Source organism: Neofelis nebulosa, chromosome 3 (genome assembly GCF_028018385.1).
Source record: "Neofelis nebulosa isolate mNeoNeb1 chromosome 3, mNeoNeb1.pri, whole genome shotgun sequence".
NCBI classification, from domain to species: Eukaryota; Metazoa; Chordata; class Mammalia; order Carnivora; family Felidae; genus Neofelis; species Neofelis nebulosa.
In genome coordinates, this window is record NC_080784.1 from 106246431 (window position 1) to 106268515 (window position 22085).

Sequence of the window (22085 nt, forward strand, 5' to 3'; positions counted from 1 at the left end):
AATTACTTAAATTTTCTCCTTATTTTACTTTGGAAAAAAAATCAGTTTGTTTACATATTTTGATGTTACATGAAGAAGAGCTCCACTAATCATAAAACTAATAATATAAAGACTTCTGTTTCTGAGAAAGTGGATATACTTTCCCTATACCTCTGCTAAATACAACTAAAAATCCTGAGCATTATGTATAAAACAAACATGAGATGACTCTGAAAGATGGGGAGAAGAAAGCAACTAGCTAGGGACCTCACAACTCAAGGAACAACATGGTGGTGAATTCTCTGAGTTTTCTTTTAGCTACAAAATCCCAGACTTGGAGCTAAGATGCTAGCAAGCCAGACAGACCAAGTGCAGACAAAAAAAAAAAAAAAAAAAAAAAAAAAAAAAAGCCCTAATAAAAGACTGTTATTGGCAAAAAGACCAGGAAAGGAGCAGCCTAGAAAAAAGAAAACTTTTAGATGATAGCCATTCTACCTCAGCAAAATACCAAAGAAAAAACTTTGGTCCTACCCACATCAACAAAAGCTAAGTGGGGAGCCTAGAATTTTACCCTTCTGAGGCTGTAAAAAGGTGCCACAATATTCCCACTGGGGTGTTGTCAGAGAAGCCAGGGAAGAAACTGGGACTTTCATTACTATTGGCCAGTAACAACCTTCCCTCCCTGCAGTGTTAGTGGAGACCATGTGGGGATTTCAAATGACCACTCCCCCCCCAGCAGTAACAAAGCGTTCTTCCCCTCAAGTTTCAATGGAGGACAAGCAGGAAACCTGTATTACTACTTCCACCCGACGGTGATGAGGTGGCGCTCTCCTTTCCCGCTGAAGCAGTGTTAGACTAAGATAAATGAAAAAGAAGGCTTAAATAAGAGCAAGGGTCTTAGAACATAAAACGAAATTTTCTAAGTTCAAATAAAAAAAATCTCTTATCATACCAAGAACCAGGAAGATCTCAAACCAAATGAAAAAAAGACAGATGCCAACATGAGATGACTGAGATGTTAAGATTACACAACAAAGATTTTATTTTTTTTTTTAATTTTTTTTTTTTTCAACATTTTTTATTTATTTTTGGGACAGAGAGAGACAGAGCATGAACGGGGGAGGGGCAGAGAGAGAGGGAGACACAGAATCGGAAACAGGCTCCAGGCTCCGAGCCATCAGCCCAAAGCCTGACGCGGGGCTCGAACTCACGGACCGCGAGATCGTGACCTGGCTGAAGTCGGACGCTTAACCGACTGCGCCACCCAGGCGCCCCAACAACAAAGATTTTAAAGCAGCCATGATTAAAATGCTTCAAAGAGCAATTACAAAGCTCTTAGAAACAAATGAAAAAATAGAAAGCTTCAGCAAAGAAATAAAAAGTCATGGCAGCAAAATAAAAGATGTAAAGAACCAAATGGAAACTTCAGAACTGAAAATATAATAACCAAAGTAAAAGTTCAGTGGATGGAATCAGTAACAGAATGGAGGGGAGAATGGAAAAAAAAAAGTCTGTGAACTGGGAGGTAGAATAATGTAAATCACCCAATAAGAACAACAGAGAAAAAAAAAATAGACTAAAAAAGAAAACAAAGAAAGCCTTAGGTATTAATTGGGCTAGAACAGAAGATACAGCATTTGTATCATTGAAGTCCCAGGAGAGGAGAAGGAAGTAGGGCTGGAAAAGTACCCAAAGAAATAATGGTTAAAAATTCCCCAAATCAGGCAAGAGACATAAATCTACAGGTTCAAGAAGCTAAGAGAATCCTATACAAGATAAATTTATAGAACTTCATAACATTATGTAATCTTCTAAACACTAAAGCAGCCAGGAAAAATGACAACTTACCTTTAAGGAGGAAAAAAAGGAGAATGACAATGAATTTCTCACCAGAAACCATTGAAACCAAAAGGAAGTAGCACAAAGGTACTGAAAGAAAAAGTTGTCAACCCAGAATCTGATACCCAGTTAAAATATCCTTCAGAAATAAAGGAGAAATTGAGACATCTTCAGAAGAGGGGAAACTAGGAGAATTTGTTTCCTGGAGTCCTATCCTAAACAATGGTTCAGGCAGCTATACCAAAATACAAGACTAGTGGTTTCTAAACAACAAATTTATTTCTCACAGTTCTAGAGGCTGGAAGTCTGGTGAAAGCCCCCTTCTAGGTTACACACTGATTATTTTTTGCTGTGTTCTCACATGGTGGAAGGGACAAAATAGCTCTCTTGTACTTCTTTTATAAGGGCATTAATCTCATTCATGAGGACCCCGCTGCATAACCTAATCACCATCATGTAATACCATCACAGGGGCATTAGGATTTCAGTATATGAATTTGTGGGGGACCCAAACATTCAGACCATTGCAAGAAGCTAAGGGAAGTTCTTTAAACAGAAGGGAAACAATAAAAGATGGAGCAAAGAATACAGTAAGCAACATAAGAATAAGAATGCAATAAGCTTCCCTTCTCCTCTTGAGTCTTCCAAATTATGCTTGATATTAAAAGCAAAAACTATAAAAGTCTCTGATATAACTATAAATATACGTATAAGAAAAAGTTAAGACAATTATATTATAAACAGAGGAGGATAAAGGGACATGAAAGTAAGTAAAGTTTTCATACTTGAACTGATAAAGTAACAACATCAGTAGACTTTGAAAAGTTAGGCATATGTAATGTAATTCTTAGTGCAACTACTAAAAAAGCTATTACTGATAGACTTGAAATCACAAAGATAAATAGAAATGGAAATATTAAAAAATGTTTACGTATTCCATATAAAAATAGGAAAAACAAAGCAGAAATGAAAAATAGAGGCAACAAAAAATAAAATGATAGAGTTAAGCTCTAACACATCAATAATCACATCAAATATAAATGCTCTAAATATACCAAAGGACAAGACTAGTAGATTGAATTAAAAAATATGACCAGACTATATGATGTCTACAAAAAACTCATTTCAAATAAGTGAGTTGAAACTACAGGTAAATTGAAAGTAACAGGGTAGAAAAATATATATCAAGATCAAATATTAATCAATGGAAATCAGGAGTGGTCATATTAATATCAAATAAACTGAACTTCAGAGCAAAGACAATTACCAGAGACAGAGAAGGCATTATATAATGATTAAAGTATCAATCCACCAAGATGACCTAGAAATTCTAAATGTGTATGCACCAAACAGCAGCAACAACAAAAAGAACTAAAGAAGTGAAAGGAGAAATAGATAAATCCATAATTATAGTTGGAGACTTCAACATCCCTCTCTTAACAGGATGGAGCAACAGACAGAAAATCAGCAAGGATATAAAATAACTCAATAATACCATTAACCAGGAAGGTCTAACTGACACTTATAGAATATTTTACTGAACGACAGAATGCATGTTCTTTTCAAGTGCCCATGGAACATATACCAAGGTAGACCGTATCCTGGGCCATTAAACAAACCTCAACAAATGTAAAAGAGTAAAATTGTACAGAGCATGATCTCTGATTACAATGGAATCACACCAGAAATCTGTTACAGAAAGATAATAGGAAAATTTCCAAACATTTGTAAAGTAAACAACATACTTTTAAATAATCTATGTGTCAAAGGGGAAGTCTCAAGGGAAATAAAAAATTCACAGACCTGAATGAAAATAAAAATAGAGTATGGCAAAATTTATGGGACACAGATAATGCAGTGCAGAGAGGGACATTTATAGTACTAAATGCATACATTAAAAAAAGTCTCAAATGAATAACCTAAACTTCCACCTCAAAAACCTAGAAAAAGAAGAGCAAAATAAACCCAAAGCAAGCAGAAGGAAACAAATCATAAAGATAACAGCACAAATTAAAAACCTGTTAAGCATGGAGTTGGCTTTTGAAAGATCAATAAAATTGACAAATCTCTAGCTAGACTGACACAGACAAAAAAATAAAAGACACAAACTACCAATGTTAGGAACAAAACAAGGGATATCACTACAGACACCTCAGATAGCAAATGGATATTAAGAGAACACTACGAAAAACAAATGGATATTAAGAGAACACTACGAAAAACTTTATACATAAATTCACATAAATTTGAAAACTTAAAAAAATTCACCAATTTCTGAAAAGCACAAAGTATCCCATCCCACTCAATATGAAGTAGATAATCTCATTAATCCTATAACTATAAGGCAGCCAAATTTATAATTTTAACATCTCCAAAAAAAAAGAAATCTTCAGAACTAGATAATTTCACTGGAGAATTCTACCAAACATTTAAAGAATTACCACCCTATGCTACATAATCTCTATCTGGAAATAGAAGATGAGAGAACAGTTCCCAATTCATTATTAAGCTAATATTACCCCCATACCAAAACCAAAGATAACACATAAAAAAGAAAGCTAAAGACCAATTTTCCTCATGCATATAGAAGCAAAAATCCTTAACAAAATATTAGTAATTAGAATTAATATATAAAAAGGATTCTATGCTATGAATAAGTGTGATTTATTTCATGGATACTGGCTGGTTCAATATTCAAAAATCAATGCATTCCATCATATTAACACGCTAAAGAAGAAAAATCACACGATCATAACTTTGGGATCTAGGGCTCGGCAAAACACTGTTAAACTTGATGACACAGGCACAATTCATTAAAGGAAAATTTGATAAATTGGACTTCATCAAAGTTAAAAATTTGTACTCTGAGAAAGATTGTTATGAGGATGAAAAGACAAGCTACAGAGTGGGATACAGTATTTGCAAAACACCTATTTGACAACAAGTTAGAATATATAAAGAACTCTCAAAACTTGCCAGTAAAATGCAAACAATCCAATTAGAACATGGGCAAAAGACATGAAGAGACATTTCACCAAAGAGGATGTACACATAGCAAATAAGCATACAAAAAGATGTGCAACTTCATTAGTCAATGCAAATTAAGGAAATTCAAATTAAGACCACAATGATATGTCACTACCAGAATGGCTGAAATGAAAAATAGTGACAGTTCCTAATTCTGGGGAGGATATGGAAAAACTGGATCATTCATATATTCTTATTGGAAATGTAGAATGGTATAGCCACTGTAGAAAGTAATTTAGTAATATCTGTTAAAAAATGAACATAGAACTAACAGTAATAATGGGCATTTATCCCAGTGAAATGAAAGCTCATGTTCACACAAAAACCTATGCACAAATGTTCATAGTAGCCAAATTCTTAATTCAAAACAAAATGGAAACAATCCAGATGCACCTCAATGGGTAAATGGTTAAAAACACTGCAGTCCATTCATACCATGGTACTCAGCAATAAAAAGAAACAAACTATTGAAACATACATAACTGTAGAAAATTATAGTAAGTGAAAAAAGCCAATCTTCAAAGGTTACATACTGTATATACACATATGGTGTCTATATAATTTATATAGTATTCTTGAAATGAAAAAAATAGAGAGAAAAAAGGAGTAGATTAGTGATTGGTCAGAGTCTCTTATCTGTATTAATGACAATATTCTGGTTGTGACAGTGTATTATAGCTTTGCAAGATGTTACCTTGGGAGAAATTGAGAAAAGGTACATGATGGGAGAACTTTGTATATTTGCATATGAACTACAATTTTCTCAAAAAAAAAAAAAAGAAAAAGAAAAAGAAAAAAAGAAAGCTACCAAGCTATGAAAAGACATGAATAATCCTTAAGTAAAAATTGCTGTAAAGTCTGTAAAAGCTACACACTGTCTGATTCCAACTATATGACATTCTGGAAAGGGCAGAACTTCAGAAGACAGGAAGAACAGAGCAAAGTAAATGATGGTGTTTTATAACAGTTTCCTAGGATTTGTTTGCCAGCCCTGCTGAGTTCTACAGGGAATATTCACCTTCATTTATTTACAAGTGTTTGGAATCTTTGTTACTGTGTATTTGGAACATGGAAAGAGAAGCCGGGTTAATTTTCAGTGTATTTTTCAGTATACATATACATATATATATGCATATTATATACTGAATATATATATTCACTCATATATATTCAATATATTCTAGAGGGAGTGACAGGGTGGGCTGTTTCAACTTTTTGTTTCTATAATCAAAACAGCAATTCCCTTTAGATCACAAAAGACACAAGAAACAGTATTGCTTATACTAACATAGTGAAATCACTATGGGGGGGGGGGGATCGCCTTTAAATGCTTCTCAAAACAATTTAATTAGCAATGAGAGAGACAGAGAGAGAATGAAATAATAACACAAAAAATTGAAATCCACAGATTTTTTTCCATTAACCTTTTCCAGAAATAACATATTCCACATAATATAATTATATATTCCAAATAATGTTTTTAAACAAATTTCGGTTTTTCTGAAAAAACTTTCAATGGGACATTTTCAGGAAATGAAAAATGCTCCAAGGCAGGCAGCCACTAGAAAATGCAGAGATGACAATCTTCATAGTAATGGAATCTTTCTTCTTACAATTAAGACCACAAGGCTTTTCCATAAAGAAACCAAAACAGAAATGCAACTTTTTTCTTCCTCCTCATTTCTGTTACTGATTTGTGTCATTACAAACAGTTAAATGAAAATAGAGGTGTTAGGATAAAGGACTGACATATTATTATTACCTTCTGTACCTTCTAAAATTTCAATCTACGGCATAAGTCTAATTTTGTGACTCCAGACGCAAATTTGAGAAAATGTTTTTTATCTTATTTCCCTTTTCCTAATGGCCCCTGATATTAGCTGATACCACCAACCTTTCTGAAATAGCCACATGACAAATTAGATTCCATCCTGCTGGCCTCTGTATTTGATGGTAGTCTTCTAGGGTGGGTTTGACAGGAGTTGATCCGCTTTGTGATTGATTCAGAAGCAAGTATGTGACCTGACTCAGGCCAATGAGAGTGAATATCAGGACTTGTCTCTGTAAATATGCCAAAGATGCTTTCTGTATCCTGCTGCATGAAAACATGGAAGTATATCATCCAGGAAACTTTTGGCAGGTACATGGTAGAGTATTGAGCCAGGCTTGGGATGAAGCTTATCCCAAGGAAATCAAAACAAAGACAGAGAAACAGGAGAATCCTTGGTGGCATACTTGAGTTGCTAGATGAAGAAGCCCTACCAGATCACCTCTGAACTTTTCAGATATGTGAGCCATAAATTACCTTTATTGTTTAAGCTAGTTGGCTTCTGACTAAGAACCTGCTGGTGTAGTTATTCTCTCTAGATTTTCATCTCACTGATGTAGGTCCAAAAAGTATATTAGGATTGGGGTCATAAGGATGAGTGAGGAAGGCCAGCCAGAGAGCCCAGAAGCGCGGGCCTCAAAGAGGAAAGAGAGCAGAGAGCAGAGCTATAACAAAAATGGATATACCCTGGCCACAGACTCATCTGGTTTCTAAGAAGCATTCACTCCTTTTTAGCAAAGCACTAGAACCATCATTCAAGCTGCTACAAGGAATAGATGTTCAGTAAGAGCCACGAGGAGCTTTGAGGGTCAGGGTGTACAAAGAAATAACCAGCTGATACAGTCTGTTATTACTAGCAAATTTATACCATGAGAGAGGGGAAGTAAGAGACAAAAAGGAAAAAGGAGGAGAAGGCACACAAAATAATAGCCCAACCTCTTATTCTTCATGCTCCATTCCACTTCCTCTAAGTCTACATTTTCTCCCTTTGAGAACCCATCTGTGACTTTGAGTGACCATCTGACAATATTAAGGATCTCTGGAGCCAGAAGTACTAGGTGATAAGTCAGTGCTACAGCAAGCTTGTATGTGGCTCAGAAGAATCAAATGATAAACTTTCAAGAATTCTGTGAGCCAGTAGTTAACTTCAACGAACACAACCATATTAAAATTTATATAAATAGTATTTAGATAAAGTATATTTAAAACAAAGCAATAAATACTCAAAAAGTATTACTTTCTGCCTTTGTCTTTTATTGCTTTTTGCTATTATCTGTGCTCCTGATGTTATTTATATCTATCTGTATGTGAATAGTGGAAATACTATATAATGCACATCTTTTTCTAATTCTGCATTCAGTGTCTTCTTGATGGTAGCTTGAAATTGGCCGTTGTGGGAATATTTATACCATAGAAATTGGCAAACTCTACAAACCAAGGCATTCTACCCCCTAAAGAAGCAGTTTTTAAATATTTACTAACAAAGACCTAGATAAAGGAATATGTTAAGTCAACACATTCTGCATAAAGAAACAAACAATGAAAGGCATATCTAAATTCTCCAAGGTTTTCTTCCCTTCCCTTCCAATAGCTAAATTTATTAGGTAAATGGAGCAGGAGTTCCAGACCATCTGTGAGTTGGGGAATCTAATATATGAACACTTTCATTACTGAAACTTTCAGAGTGAAGAATACTGTCAACTGAGCACATAGAATTCAAGTTCAGCTGTTCTCTGCCCCTTATCGCAAACCCGTCTGCAGGGTCTTAACAGTGTGTTTAATCTGGATGCCTGATAAATGATATAACTTGTTCAGGATACATATCTTTGCCCTGATGGATTAGAAGCTTGTCTTTGTGGCATTAGATCATCTATTGAAAATAATATTACTAAGCATACTTTCCTATTGATGTCATTTATAATCATCCAGAATTTTCCCTTTATTCTTTAAAGATTTTATAGGATTTGGAATATAGTATTTTGCTACTATTTCAATTATTTATGAATAGTTGATTATTTAATTATAATTTGATATAGATACATAACTGGAGGGTCTTCACCATAATCAAATTAATTTCCACAAAAATCCTACAAGTTTTAATCTGCTAGAAATATTAAATAATTGTTACTAATATTCTTCCTCAGTAGTGTCCTCAAATGTAAAATATTTTGTGGTTAAATTAAGATCCAAAATCTTACATTAAAAAGTTCAAATATTTTGGGGCACCTAGGTGGTTCAGTCAGTTATGCATCCGACTCTTGATTTCAGCTCTAGTCATGATCTCACTGTTCCTGGGATTGAGCCCCAAATTGAGCTCTGTGCTGACAGCGCAGAGCCTGCTAGGGATTCTCTCGCTCTCTTCTTCTCTCTTTGCCCCTCCCCTACTTGCGGTGCACTCTCTCTCTCTCTCTCTCTCTCTCAAAATAAACATTTTTTATAAGTTCAAATATTTGGTTTTTGAGTATACTCTCCTACTTTTCATACTGAGGAGCTCCATTACTGTGAGTATTAGAAACCAAATGGAAAATTGCATTTTATTGAGAGAATATGTAATCTTCGAAAACATGAACAGTTCCTTTTTCAAACCTTCTGTCAGTGCATAGTCTTATGAACAAAACTGGACTTCAGTTCCTCCAAAGGGAAACATTCTTTTTTTTCCACATTTATTTCATAGGTTGACATTCTGAAACTTCATCAACAATGATTGCGCACAGGTAGTCCTACATATTTAAGACGAAATTTTGATCATACCAAAAGCTACATATTTAGTTAGACCCATGAATCTAGTTCATAGTCTATAAAGATACCACTTATACATAATTGTACTAAGACAAAAGATCTTTTAAAAATCTACTTCCCCATGATTCCCTGGCAGTTGCCATTCTGGTGGAATAGACAAAAAGAGTGGAGGGAAGTTAATGGAAATTGACTTGCTTTAGGGTGGTCCTATTGATTTACTAAGAAGTCTGAGGCCATATATTTTCTCTGCACTTGTACAGGTCTCTTCTGACTGCTTATAGATGGCCTGTTTTAATTGAATATAGTCCATAAAATATACTTTATTTTAAAATGTAACAACCATATATACATATTACATGAAAGATAATAGTCCAGACTGTGATTTTGAATAATGCTGGAAAAGTCTGCAATTGATAATGTCAGTAATAATTTTCTTTACATTAAAAAGTTGATTTTTAAAACCTCTGAGATTCTTTACTTTCCTATTTTATATCTCTTTGCCTTGATTTGAGTTCTAAGACTATTTTGTAAAGTTTTCAAAAACTTGCCATTAAAATATTATTGTTTAATAACTATAAATTTATAAACATTTAAGAAATGAGATTACCAATGTATTGAATTCTACAATTTGAATTATGCAACCATTTAGGACTGTTTATGAGATGTACTTGTAGAGCATTTTAGAATGAAAAAGACAAGAAGGAAATTCAGATGATAGTATACATATAGTGTGGCTGGATTTATTCACTGTGATTTCAATTTGGGTATTAGCTAAAATTTAGCCTAGCTCTCTGCAGCCACTTCTCTGAAGGGTCTTATCAGAAAATTAAGAACCTATGGCATGCTCAGAAAATCTATGAATTTACAAGATGTTACTGCACACAACTTTTCAAAATAAAACATGCTTTTTTCTTGGAGTTTTGGAATGCTAATGTCAAAATTGAAACCAAAGAAAACTAATAAACTTGTACACTGAAGCATTAGGTTAAAATCTTTTTCTCCCGCATACTTTTTGTATTTTGTCTCTGGTATTTAAGGCCTTCTTGGTGTCCTTATTTTGACACTGATGACTTGGTTAATTACAGTTTAAGATAGGCTGATACAGGAAAAGCAAAAAGAATCTTCACAGTCTTCCATCTGAATTTCTAGATTTTACACTCTGGACTTTTCAAAGTGCCCTTACAATTTATGTCAATATTATCATCGTCTTTGTTATTGGTGGAGAAACTCAAACACACTGATGTTTGACTTTGGCACAAAGTTCAGTAAATTAGAATCATGGAATTTTAGAATTAGATGTATTGGTTGGGGCATCTGGGTGGGTCAGTTGGTTGAGTGTCCGACTCTTGATTTCAGCTCAGGTCATGATCTCAGAGTTGTGGGATCAAGCCCCACATCAGGCTCTGTGCTGACAGACCCTGCTTGGGATTATCTCTCTCCCTTTGTCTCTGCCCTCCCCCCCCCACCGACTCTCTCTCACTCTCTCTCTCTCAAAATAAATGAATAAAAGCTAAAAGAAAAGAATTAAATGTATCAGCAAATCCAACCTCCTCATGTTCAGATGAGCAATCCAATGGCTAGTCTGGAACCCAGGGCTCCTGGTACCCTATCAACAACAGCACTCCCTTTAGAACCTGGGCTTCCTGTTTTCAGACCACAAAGCTAAACTCTTTTCCTGAAGTCACCAAAACAGTCTGCTCAGTCCTCTTTTGTGTGCCGGGAAAAGCTATTCACCAATCATGAGGGGAAAAATAAAGAACATAAACAGAAAACATACCAAAAAAGCCTTCACAGCACCCCAGTGAAAAAACTGTAGGATGACTGAAGCAGCCTTCTGAGGCACTGTGGTCTTCCCTGTTTCTGAAGTTCTTCTGAACTGTCTGTTATATCTGTGTGTAAGACCAGGGCACAGCATATGCGCAGTTCTGCTTATGGCTATTTTAATTACAATTCTTTCCCCACCCCTCCTCCCACTTCTGGTCAGATGCCAGTTATTCTAGAGAGCCTCCCCTTCTTTTATTCTTATTCCCCCTCCTCTTTTCTCTGTCAACTTATTACTCCCTTATTACTCACAACTCATTTCATGCTTCCCTATCTCTCTTTCTCCTCTCCAGTAGTCAAGTCTCAAATGAGTTCCTGAGTGAGAGAAAAACATGATTTATACTGAAGAATATTGACCAATTAAGGATAAACAACACAGGGCTGTTGTCCATGAAACTTTTATAAGCCAAGTTTTCTTTCCCCCACAACTAATTCATGCACAGATAATGGCAAAATATTTTTGCGTTTTTGTCTGTCTTTTAGAATAGCACTTGTTAGATGGCAGCAACATGGCTCTTCATACTCCTGTAAGAAGCACAGAAGTTTTGTATCACAGCAGTAACACAAGACTACTACCACTGTCAACTCTACTCCTTCTAACATTGATGATGATGGTCATGATATAATGATAAGGATGGTCAATGTGAAAGTACACAGCCTTAGTGTCAGGGAATACTCTCTATTAATTATTTGTTGGGAGTGTGGTAGATTTGCTGCTCATGCATAATTTGACACCACAAATGTAATGGATTTATACTGAGTAAAAATTTAGGGCATAACCAGTAGAGGCTGGAAGCTATCTACATTTTTACTTCTTCTATCCAGTTCTATGTATTTTAGTCTACAGGGATAGGATTGCTCATCAATTCTTTGAGGTTGATTCTTCTTCAGATGAAATGAGTACTCTGATATAAAACTCTCCTTATTTGATTCTTACATTTTTCTACTGTTTTAATCTCAAAGGCTCACTAGCTATAGTCTCTCCCAGACAACAAGAACTGGAGTGAACTTCCAGTTCATGTTAAAAGACAACACATTTAGTCATCTCATTGCCACGTTTCATTCTCTTCCAGGCTAAATGTTTTTGAAAAGTGATGTAAAAAAATAAAGAAGTTATAACACACAACAGAAAAAAGTCCTGATGCACAAGGGGAAAAGGAGGTGGGAGAAGGACTTGAAAATATCTTTCTCTGTTCAGTTTTATAAAGGAAAATGCAATCCAAGTTTGATTTACTTAGTCTTATTATTAAGATAAAAACAGTTGAATGTTCTATCTTAAATTATCCAGATTTTTACTGCTGTGATGTATTTGAAAATTTGGAGGATTATTCCCAAGAAAGCTTCTCCGCAGTCTATGTCGCATCTCTGTATCCAGGATACTTTCCTAGCTCCAGATCTCTAGACGCTGTATCATATACAAATAGTAAAGTTCCACATAAGATATCAGAGGAAATAAGAGAGGAAATAAAATAGGGAAATTATTTAAGCTATTTCTTAACGTACTACAGCTATTTTATCTGAGATGAGTTAGGAAAGTCTGTGATCATCCTGTGTTATCTGGATACTTGACCTCCAAACAAAGGCAGAGCATGTGACTCCACTTAAGGGGGCTGGAAATCTACCCGTGACTTGGGAGGAGGCTTCCACAGACTTTTCATGGCCAGGACCTACTGGTGGTAAGATAATAGTTTTGAGGGTCTTTTCCCCTTGAGATATAGTTGTATTTTTTATTTATATTTCATAAACATAAAAATTATGTTGTAAGAAAAAGAAAAAGATATTCTTACCCTTGTAGGTTAGCAGGACTAACATAGAGTAGAATCCAACACATGATTTAAACTGGGAATACATTAAATGGATCAATTGATTAATTATTGTGCTGCAATTAGAAAATAACTTATCTCAGCTAGTTGTAAGGTAAATAATTTATTCTCAAATTCAAGTGTTCACCCCTTTTTCCTTATTGGTCAGGAAAACTATAAAAACAATTTCAAGTAAACTACCTGAAGCAGGAAATATAAAGAAGCACAAAAATTTAAAAGAAGTATGAGTTTTTGAACTGAACTGATACAAGTTTAGTTCTGGAATCTGATTCAGAATTATTCTCACTGTATCCCAAGCTAGTCTAACATCATAGTAAAACTAAATTGAATCCAGTATGGTAATTGTGTATTGCAAAAGATAGAAAATGAAACTTAACAAGACTGACACTGTGATGGGGAGTCACAGATATGACACTGTGTGGGGAGGGGAGTTCAAAAAATCTTTGATTCTATTCAGTGTGAGTTATGGAAGGTAAAATATGAAAACACTATACTTACCCCTGTACCCAGCTGCCCTCACCAGATATCATGCCTTTAGGTATCGATAGTGTTCAGGTGAAAGGTTACATTCCTTATCAATGGAGGGGAAATAAGGAGGCATTCTGAAAACCCCATAGATATATCTGGAATGGCTCAAATCAGCCCTTAAAAGCCTCTGAATATTTTACCTATTCACTTTTAATTGATACTATCCTTTGCTCATAAAGTTGAATTTCCTTTATAATAATCAAAATGCAATGTATAAAGAATTGCTTTCCAGAGTTACTTGCTAGAACTTAAGGAAAAGGAGAGTAGAATATCATCTTGTATCTAATTTATATTAAATTTTGGGGGGCCGTATGCTTTGAGACTACATAAACTTTACATTTCCTTAAAAATTATAAATAAAAGTAGATTTCTACAGAAAAATGTCTTAGTAAACCAATTACTAAATACGAAGACTGGTTTCAGGGTTGGAGAAATTCACAACATGGATTCCAACTTAAAAGCTTTCATACAAAAAAGATAATAGAATATATTTTGAATGTTTTATGCAGTATAAGGTAAAAGAAATCAAGATATGCCATGCAGGTTGGACCATCAAGATAAATATGAGACCTGGCCAAAAAAAGGAATTGAGAGGGATATTAATTTATAATGTGAAATGTGAAAGGCAAGCCAAACAGAATGTACATCAGCTGTCAGATTGCTTCATTCCTTTAGAGCAGTTGTTCATCTGAAAATAGCTTTCAAATGAGAAAGGATGACTACAAAAGGATTAGTTACCATAGGCTTTTCTACACTCCCTAGAGCTCCAGGTTTGTTATGACAGAATAGCAAGGATTTAAAGGAAGTAAACTATAGAATATTAAATAACATCAGGAAGGATCTATGTTAATGGTGAGCTATGTTAATGCTACAAAGGATTTTTATTGATACCATTTCCATGGATTTCCTTCATGATGGCTGATGCTTGCTGTTTTCTCTGCTTCACCATGGTATTATGTGAAAGCATGGTTTTTTGTTCCCTATAGAAAATAAAGGAACATTATTGAAACATCATGAAGAACTTGTCTGGAGTGTTTTATAATCATCCTTTTGAAAGACAGCATCTTTGTTCTGTATTAGGAATTTATCATTGCTTCCTACTGAGTGACTTTAATATGTATTCTCTATCTAGTGACAGAGCATGTTACTCATTGACAGGCAAAGTCACACTGTACAGAGGATAATACTCAGAGTTTCAGGCCCAGTCTTATCTATACACTTGTACAATGGTCACCAGGCAATGAGAAACAATGAGAGAGCTGCCTCCTTTCCCCTCCCTCTCTCTTTTCCACAGTTTATTTTAATCTGTCATTATTTCCTTATTGGCCTTCACTTGTACCAGCATCACAGTACATCAATTCCAGCAAACTGTAAGAATGAAGAAAGGACACTAGATTAAACCAGGACTCTTTGGTGGTGACATTTTAATATTGACATCAACAGCTGCCCTTTAAAGCAAAGAATGCCCATTTATGAGTCACAACTCTGAACCTCCTTGGACAACTGACTAATAAAACATTTTAGGAAACAATATACTCACCTTGTTCTTAGACTGTGCTTTTCAGCAGGGTTGAATCCCAATTTGTGGAGGAAAGAGTGGAGATGGAGTATGGATGGCACTTGGGCCCGATGGTTTTTATCCCTGAGCCTGGGACGGCATGGTCCCTAGCTCTGACTCAAACTGGGGACTGAGCCTTTCTGAAGAGACTGGCATCCAGCTGACATCAACTGACTATATATAGCACCAAATACTTCAGCTACTCATATCTTCCTGGCGAAAGGGAGGAACAGAGAAAGATTAGGTTTTCTCCATTGTGCTTCTAGTTTGAGAGATGGTTGAATGAACATACAGAAAGTTTTTATGGAGCACCTTCTCTTTGAGAAGATAGTAGCCAAAAGGGATTTTGAAAACTTTTTGACATGTAGATCTCATGCTACCTCTTAATTGAGGCGGCAAGAGACACATAACATGAATGAGAACAGAATGATCATTAACTATTAAAATGAAAGTCTGGACAATAATATCTACAGAGTTTCAAGAATAAAGAAAGGAATGTGGAGCAGAGTCATCCCTTAAGCAGGAGTGAAAACAGATGCTGGGTTCAGAAAAATGGGTAATATTTGAATGCTGAGGCAGGTGAGCACTTTGAAATGGTGTTAAAGTTGAGCCATGAAGCTATTTGAGTAAAAGCTTAGACTCATAACTGGGTCACACTTTTTGAAGAAACCCTGTGAGGAACAGTGCCTACAAAGTTGACTAATCTTTGCAAGGTCTGGAGTCAAGGAATCCTGTTTGGGAGAATGACAGGATAACAAATTTTGAAGGTGGGCCTTGTTGGCCTCCTTGCTGGTCTTTGAACACAGAAGAAGCATGTTCCCATTTCTGGGCTTTTGCTTTTACTATTTCCTGCTTGCTGTAACATGCTCTTCGTCTATGCACATGGCTCACTCTGTCATGCAATCAGGACTTTGCTCAACTATTGATTCTTTACAAAGTTCTTCCCCAGTCCCCATGTCTAAAATATCGCATGGTGCCACTCTCTGTTCCCCTAATTCGGCTTCATTTTTCTTTATATTTTTGTATTAAAATTAAAGTCGAATGGAAGTGAAAGAAAAACCCCTAAAACAGAAATTTTAAAAAGATGGAAGTTTGTTTTTCCCCACATGTAAACTTAGTCCAGAGGTGGTCATCTAGGATTAATGTGATTGACATAATCAACAAGGGCTCAATCACCTTCTAATTTTTTGCTCCGTTTTCCCTAAAATGCAGGTCCTTTGGGCCTATGTGGCTGCTTCAGCTCTAGCCAGCATGTTCATATTTCTGTTAGCAGAAAAAGGAAAAAGTAATGAGAAAGGCACACTATCTCTTCTTCGGAACATGTCCTGATGTTGCTCAGATCTCTTTTGCTTATATCCATCTATCCAGAACTTAAGTCAAATAGCCATACAGAGAACTTCAAGAGAAGTTGGGAAATGTAGATTTTCTTCTGTGTGGCCATTTGCCTGGCTAAAATTTAGAGGTTAACTTACTGGCAAGGGAGATAAATGGTTATAATATCAACTCTCAAATTTTGACACTAGAACATGTCAACATTATTTTATCTATCTAGTGTCTCTTTTTCCTACCAAAAATACAAGGAACTCCATAAGGGCTTGGGCATTAAGAATTGTGTCTAGTGTGTGGCAGGCACTCAATATTCATTGAATGTATGAAAAAAATGAGTGGGCTGGAGATTAATTGTGGAATGCATTAAAGGTTTGGCATGATTTTGGAATTCCCTTCCTGTTATGTCAAACACTTGGGGAAAAAATAGAATTGTAATACATGAATAGTCACTTGAATATATGATGGTGGCCACGTACGAAAGAAATTGTTTTGTATGAGATTGAAATAGGTTATACATTTTGGTGACTGAGCATGGGATCGATGGTTCAAGGGAGTAGGTAGTAGATTTAAGCTGACCTATTGCAATTGCTTCTAAGCAAATGTTTGTATTGAAGATTTTAATTAGACACCAATGAGACACCATTTTGCTGGAGCCAAATCAGTTTAAATTCCCTCCTAAGATTCTCCAATTGCCCTTAAATTCTTGGCTTTGGCATTTATTGTAGTATGCTATTAGTTAAGTCTCTTAAACTCTTAGCTTTCTTATCTGTAAAACGGGGATTACAGTTTCTACCACATTGTGTCATGAACATTTTACATGTAACAACAATTTCAGAAACTTCTGATACTTAATAAAAGTTTAATGAATGTTAATTTTTGTCTTTTACTATTATTATTCCTGCAATATGAAAGGATTAGAATAATCAACTGCATTATTCAGTAAAAAAGAATATACTCAGAAAGCCCCAGTTTTCCTATTTGGTCACCTTAATATGCTTCCAATTTTCTGTTATGTGGTTCTACAGGTTGAACTGATGTCCTCAGTAGATAATAATTGTTATGTTAATTTTGGCTTCCAAAATGAAAGGAGGTATTTTAAACAATTTTTTTTTTTTTTAAATTTTTTTTTTTTTTTCAACGTTTTTTATTTATTTTTGGGACAGAGAGAGACAGAGCATGAACGGGGGAGGGGCAGAGAGAGAGGGAGACACAGAATCGGAAACAGGCTCCAGGCTCCGAGCCATCAGCCCAGAGCCTGACGCGGGGCTCGAACTCACAGACGGCGAGATCGTGACCTGGCTGAAGTCGGACGCTTAACCGACTGCGCCACCCAGGCGCCCCATATTTTAAACAATTTTTAAAGTTTTAAAGAATATAATGACTTACTTATTTTTGTTTATTTTCCAATTATACTTAACATTGTTTTGCCTTATTTTTAAAGCTCATTTATACATATCTTTGACAGGTTTCTGGTATCTGAGTTATTGTTTGTTCTCAAAAGAAGAAAGAACAAATCACTGGTATTGTAACTTTTAGGCAGTGTATGCTATCCATGTGCCCCTTGACAAGGCTAAATTTTAAAAAAGAACATTAAGGGTTATATTAAAGCATTTTAATATGGTCCATTCTGAAAGCCAATGCATTCAAATTTTAAATTGAGTCATAATGTCATCTGCACAGAGATCTGACTCTAGATTAAACTTCCCTCAAATTTGTCATATTGTGATCTCCCTTTGTCCTCAACTCCAACTTTTCCATTCCCAAGACCCAGGACTGTCCCCTTGCCACACACACACACACACACACACACACACACACACACCATATACTAAAAATTATCTCTCCTACCCCCAGGATCTCCGTACTTACACTTGCCTTGCCCTACTAATTATTCTTGTCTTTGATGCTTCTTCCTAACCCTAACATAAGCAGAGTAGTCTTTAAGTTTCCATCAAGGCCCTAAGTATTTTTTTTTTTTAATTTTTTTTTTCAACGTTTTTTATTTATTTTTTTGGGACAGAGAGAGACAGAGCATGAACGGGGGAGGGGCAGAGAGAGAGGGAGACACAGAATCGGAAACAGGCTCCAGGCTCCGAGCCATCAGCCCAGAGCCTGACGCGGGGCTCGAACTCACGGACCGCGAGATCGTGACCTGGCTGAAGTCGGACGCTTAACCGACTGCGCCACCCAGGCGCCCCAAGGCCCTAAGTATTTTAGATTAATTGGAGCTAACAATGACAGATGAGATCTTTTCTTGTAAGCAAAATAATGGGATCCTAATGGTAGAGTCTGGTGCCTTGGGAGACTAGTGAGGAAGAAGTTTTTGGCAGAACTTCTTAATGCCCCTGTAATCAAACTATTTCTTCTGCTTGGGCTTCCAGTTGTGTTTCCAACTCCTTCACCACTTGCTAAAAGAGAAAAAGAGATTAAATAAGGTGAGTTTCACTGCCAATATACCACCTAACAAAAATTCACACCATGAAGACCCATGAAAGGCAACCTTATTTAGCCAGTGCAGTAAACATGAGCCCTTTAGCCAAGTGGTAAACAAGGTCTACATTGATCTTCCTCTCACTGAACACTTGTTTTTTAGTTCTGTGTTTCTCCTTGTCCCATTTTCAGTCTATATTAGGTGACTGTGGGCAGTTAGAGATTAGGGCAGGATCCGGAGGTGCCCAGGATGTGGGAACTGTCTGCTAGATGGGCAGACAACATATCACCATTATTGAGGTTCTGGTTGGATGCACACATAACTCAAAAAGGGCAGCTGCCAGGCTAGTGTTTAAATGACAAATCCAATAGGATGATCAGTTATTTACCAGCCTTCAGGGCATCATATATGGTGCTAACCCTCAGAAGAAAGAAAGGATAACAAATGTATAAAAACTTACAGCTGGTAGGGCCGTCTATGGGCGCGTGTGTTTTGGTTTGTGCGAAAGGCTTATCCATTCTCGATGGCTAACTGGTTTGCCATATTTTCACAGTTTCTATTTTCCTACATTCAGGAAGGTCCAGCTTACATTCAATCTTATTACCCAACCACAGCAAGGGCAGAATAGTTGTAAGCAGTGCTGTGCTGATCACCCCACTGGCCAAGGTGAGACAGTACAAGACAAACAGATGAGTTTGCAATTGGTCTCACTGTAGTATAGGCTTGAGGGCATTTACAGTATTTGAGCGGAACTATTACAGCCACCATTTAGTTAATATTTGCTAGGCATTGCTCCTGTTTTACAGATGAGGAAATGGACATTCTGAGAGATTAAGTAAAATCCCCCACGCAACATAATCTTTGTAAATTATAGAGATGGGATTAAAAATTTGTTCTGTCTGAGCCACAGGCTTCTGTATTTTCACTATACTGTGCAGAAATCTCTGTCTTCCTAAGATAGAGGAAGATATCTCTGTGTTGATATCCTCATAACAAAAATAAAGAAGCAGAGTTGAAAATTGTCAGATTAATTATTTCAATGTGCTCCTTATTGATTCCTTTTAGAATGTAGCATCCCAACACTAGGTTTATTTTGGCTGGGGTACTTTTTACTTGTAACATTTGTGGCTCTTTTCCAACTCATGTTTTTCTCATTTGCAAACTTGTACAGTTCCTCATGGTGTCTGTTCTCAGGGTGCTTTCCTTTCCTTCAGCTGTGCAAATACTAAAGTTATTAAAATGCTGAACATAAACAAATGGAAACATGTGCCATTTGCTGTGTAGACCTCTCCTTCCTTTCCTGGCCAGTAAACCACACACTCAAACACACTTACCACCTTTAGGGCCAAAAATAAGAATCAAATCCACCTCTATGAAAATAGTCCATTTATAGGCAAACCAGTGTTTTACCTGTCTTCCTCTGAAAATTTATTTCTTTTGCTTAAGCATTTCCTTCTAGGTTCTTAAATTAAGACTTAAGGTAAACTGGGGTGAAAAGGAGAGTTAAACAGAACCCGATGACCAACTTGTCAAGGACAGCTAACGTAATAGGGCTGGGAACTTGGAAAGAAATAAAGTTTCATATACAGGAATATTAAGAAACAAGTTGCCAAAGCAAACCCGCAAATCATTTTTTTTCCTTTGCTTGCATAATCCCAGCATTTATCCAGAACTTTGTCACATTTCCTTTCATGATTCTAGCCAGCCTGTATTTTTCCTACAGTCTATGGAAGCATTTTCTTTGACAGTTCTCTCACCTGCAGGAAAATTTACCCCTGCTTTTATATACAAATTTAGCATGACCTAATTAAATAAAAGTTTATTAAAGAAAACATGAAGGTTTTTAAAGAATATAGAGTCAACAAATGTAGTGACAGAACCTGGATTTCACAGCCATGTATCACATGCTAGAGTTATCAGCAGCATTGACCATAAAATAAGGACAATCATAGCATCGATGTTATAAAGCTGTTACAAGGCATGGTGCTTATCACAATGCCTGGCTCATATTAAGTGTGTAATAAGTGCTAACCATTATTATTATTATTTATTATTATTTCTATTGTTAATATCATCATCATCATCATCAAAAGTTTAAAAATTTTTTTTCAATGTTTATTTTTGAGACAGAGAGAGACAGAGTATGAGCAGGGGAAGGGCAAAGAGTTAGGGAGACACAGAATCTGAAGCAGGCTGTGAGTTGTCAGCACAGAGCCTGATGTGGAGCTTGAACAGTAAGATCATGACCTGAGCCCAAGTCGGTGCTTAACCGACTGAGCCAGCCAGGTGCCCCCTCAAAAGTTTAAAAGTAGCATAAACATGTGAAAAGATGACAAACAAAATATGGGAAATCACCTTAAACAACAATAGCTTAATCCTCATTTGCCAATGAGATACAGAGAAGTTAAATCACATGCTGAAGTTTACACAGATAGAAAAAATGGAATGGTTCCTTAACTGAGAAAGATGGATATGACTTGAGCTGTGGTATTAATACACATAAGTAAAGCATGTGTGGATCAGAAGAGGAATTGCTCAGAAATAAAGTATCCAGAAATGAACAGAGAAGGTTCTGGTGAACTTGATAAATATATATTCCATGTGAGAGTGATTTATCAGTGTATCAGAACCTAATGTCATTAGTAAAACCTGAATTGTATAAATAACTCTCCATATTCTGAGTCTGCTCACCATCCAAATGTCCAGTAATCTGCTGGTTTCCCATGTAGTTTGCCTAAATCCAAACCCACCTAGTACTTTTTCTCATTAAACTATGACACATTTTAGGAGTAAAAAATTCAGTGCCTAGTAATATTTGTTGAATGAATAAATGAATAAAAATATGAATAAGAAATAGTTAAAGAATTGGAAAAGAACCAGGAGAGCAAAGTTCAAAAGAGAATTTCCAGGCACTGTCAAGTTCTACAAAGAGATCATAGAGAATGACATATGAGAAAAGGTCATTGGATTTGGCAAGAAGTAGGTCTTTGGCAGAATAGAGACATCTTTTTAATGTGGTAGTCACAGAACCCAAATAGAAAGGGTTTAAGGCAATAATGAGTGGTTAGGAAGTGTAAGCTGCAAATGGAAACTATTTATTTGAAAGGACTGATCATGAACTGAAAGGGAGAGAGAGATCAGTTGCTAAAAGCAAGTTGCACGTGGATACAATGCACATGCATG

The 22085-nt window shown here is 36.0% G+C and overlaps 1 protein-coding gene across 1 annotated transcript in view; it reads right to left on the reverse strand.

The window, feature by feature from the left end:
* MYOZ2 (myozenin 2) overlaps positions 1-15292 on the reverse strand; it is a 41577-nt gene extending 26285 nt beyond the window's left edge. Inside the window, exons 1-2 of the mRNA XM_058721509.1 lie at positions 15125-15292; positions 14476-14564 (exon numbers count right to left, since the gene is read on the reverse strand). Of these exons, the coding sequence (XP_058577492.1) occupies positions 14476-14551 (76 nt within the window). The 5' untranslated portion in view covers positions 14552-14564; positions 15125-15292. The remainder of the gene's footprint in view (positions 1-14475; positions 14565-15124) is intronic.
* Positions 15293-22085: the final 6793 nt, after the last annotated feature.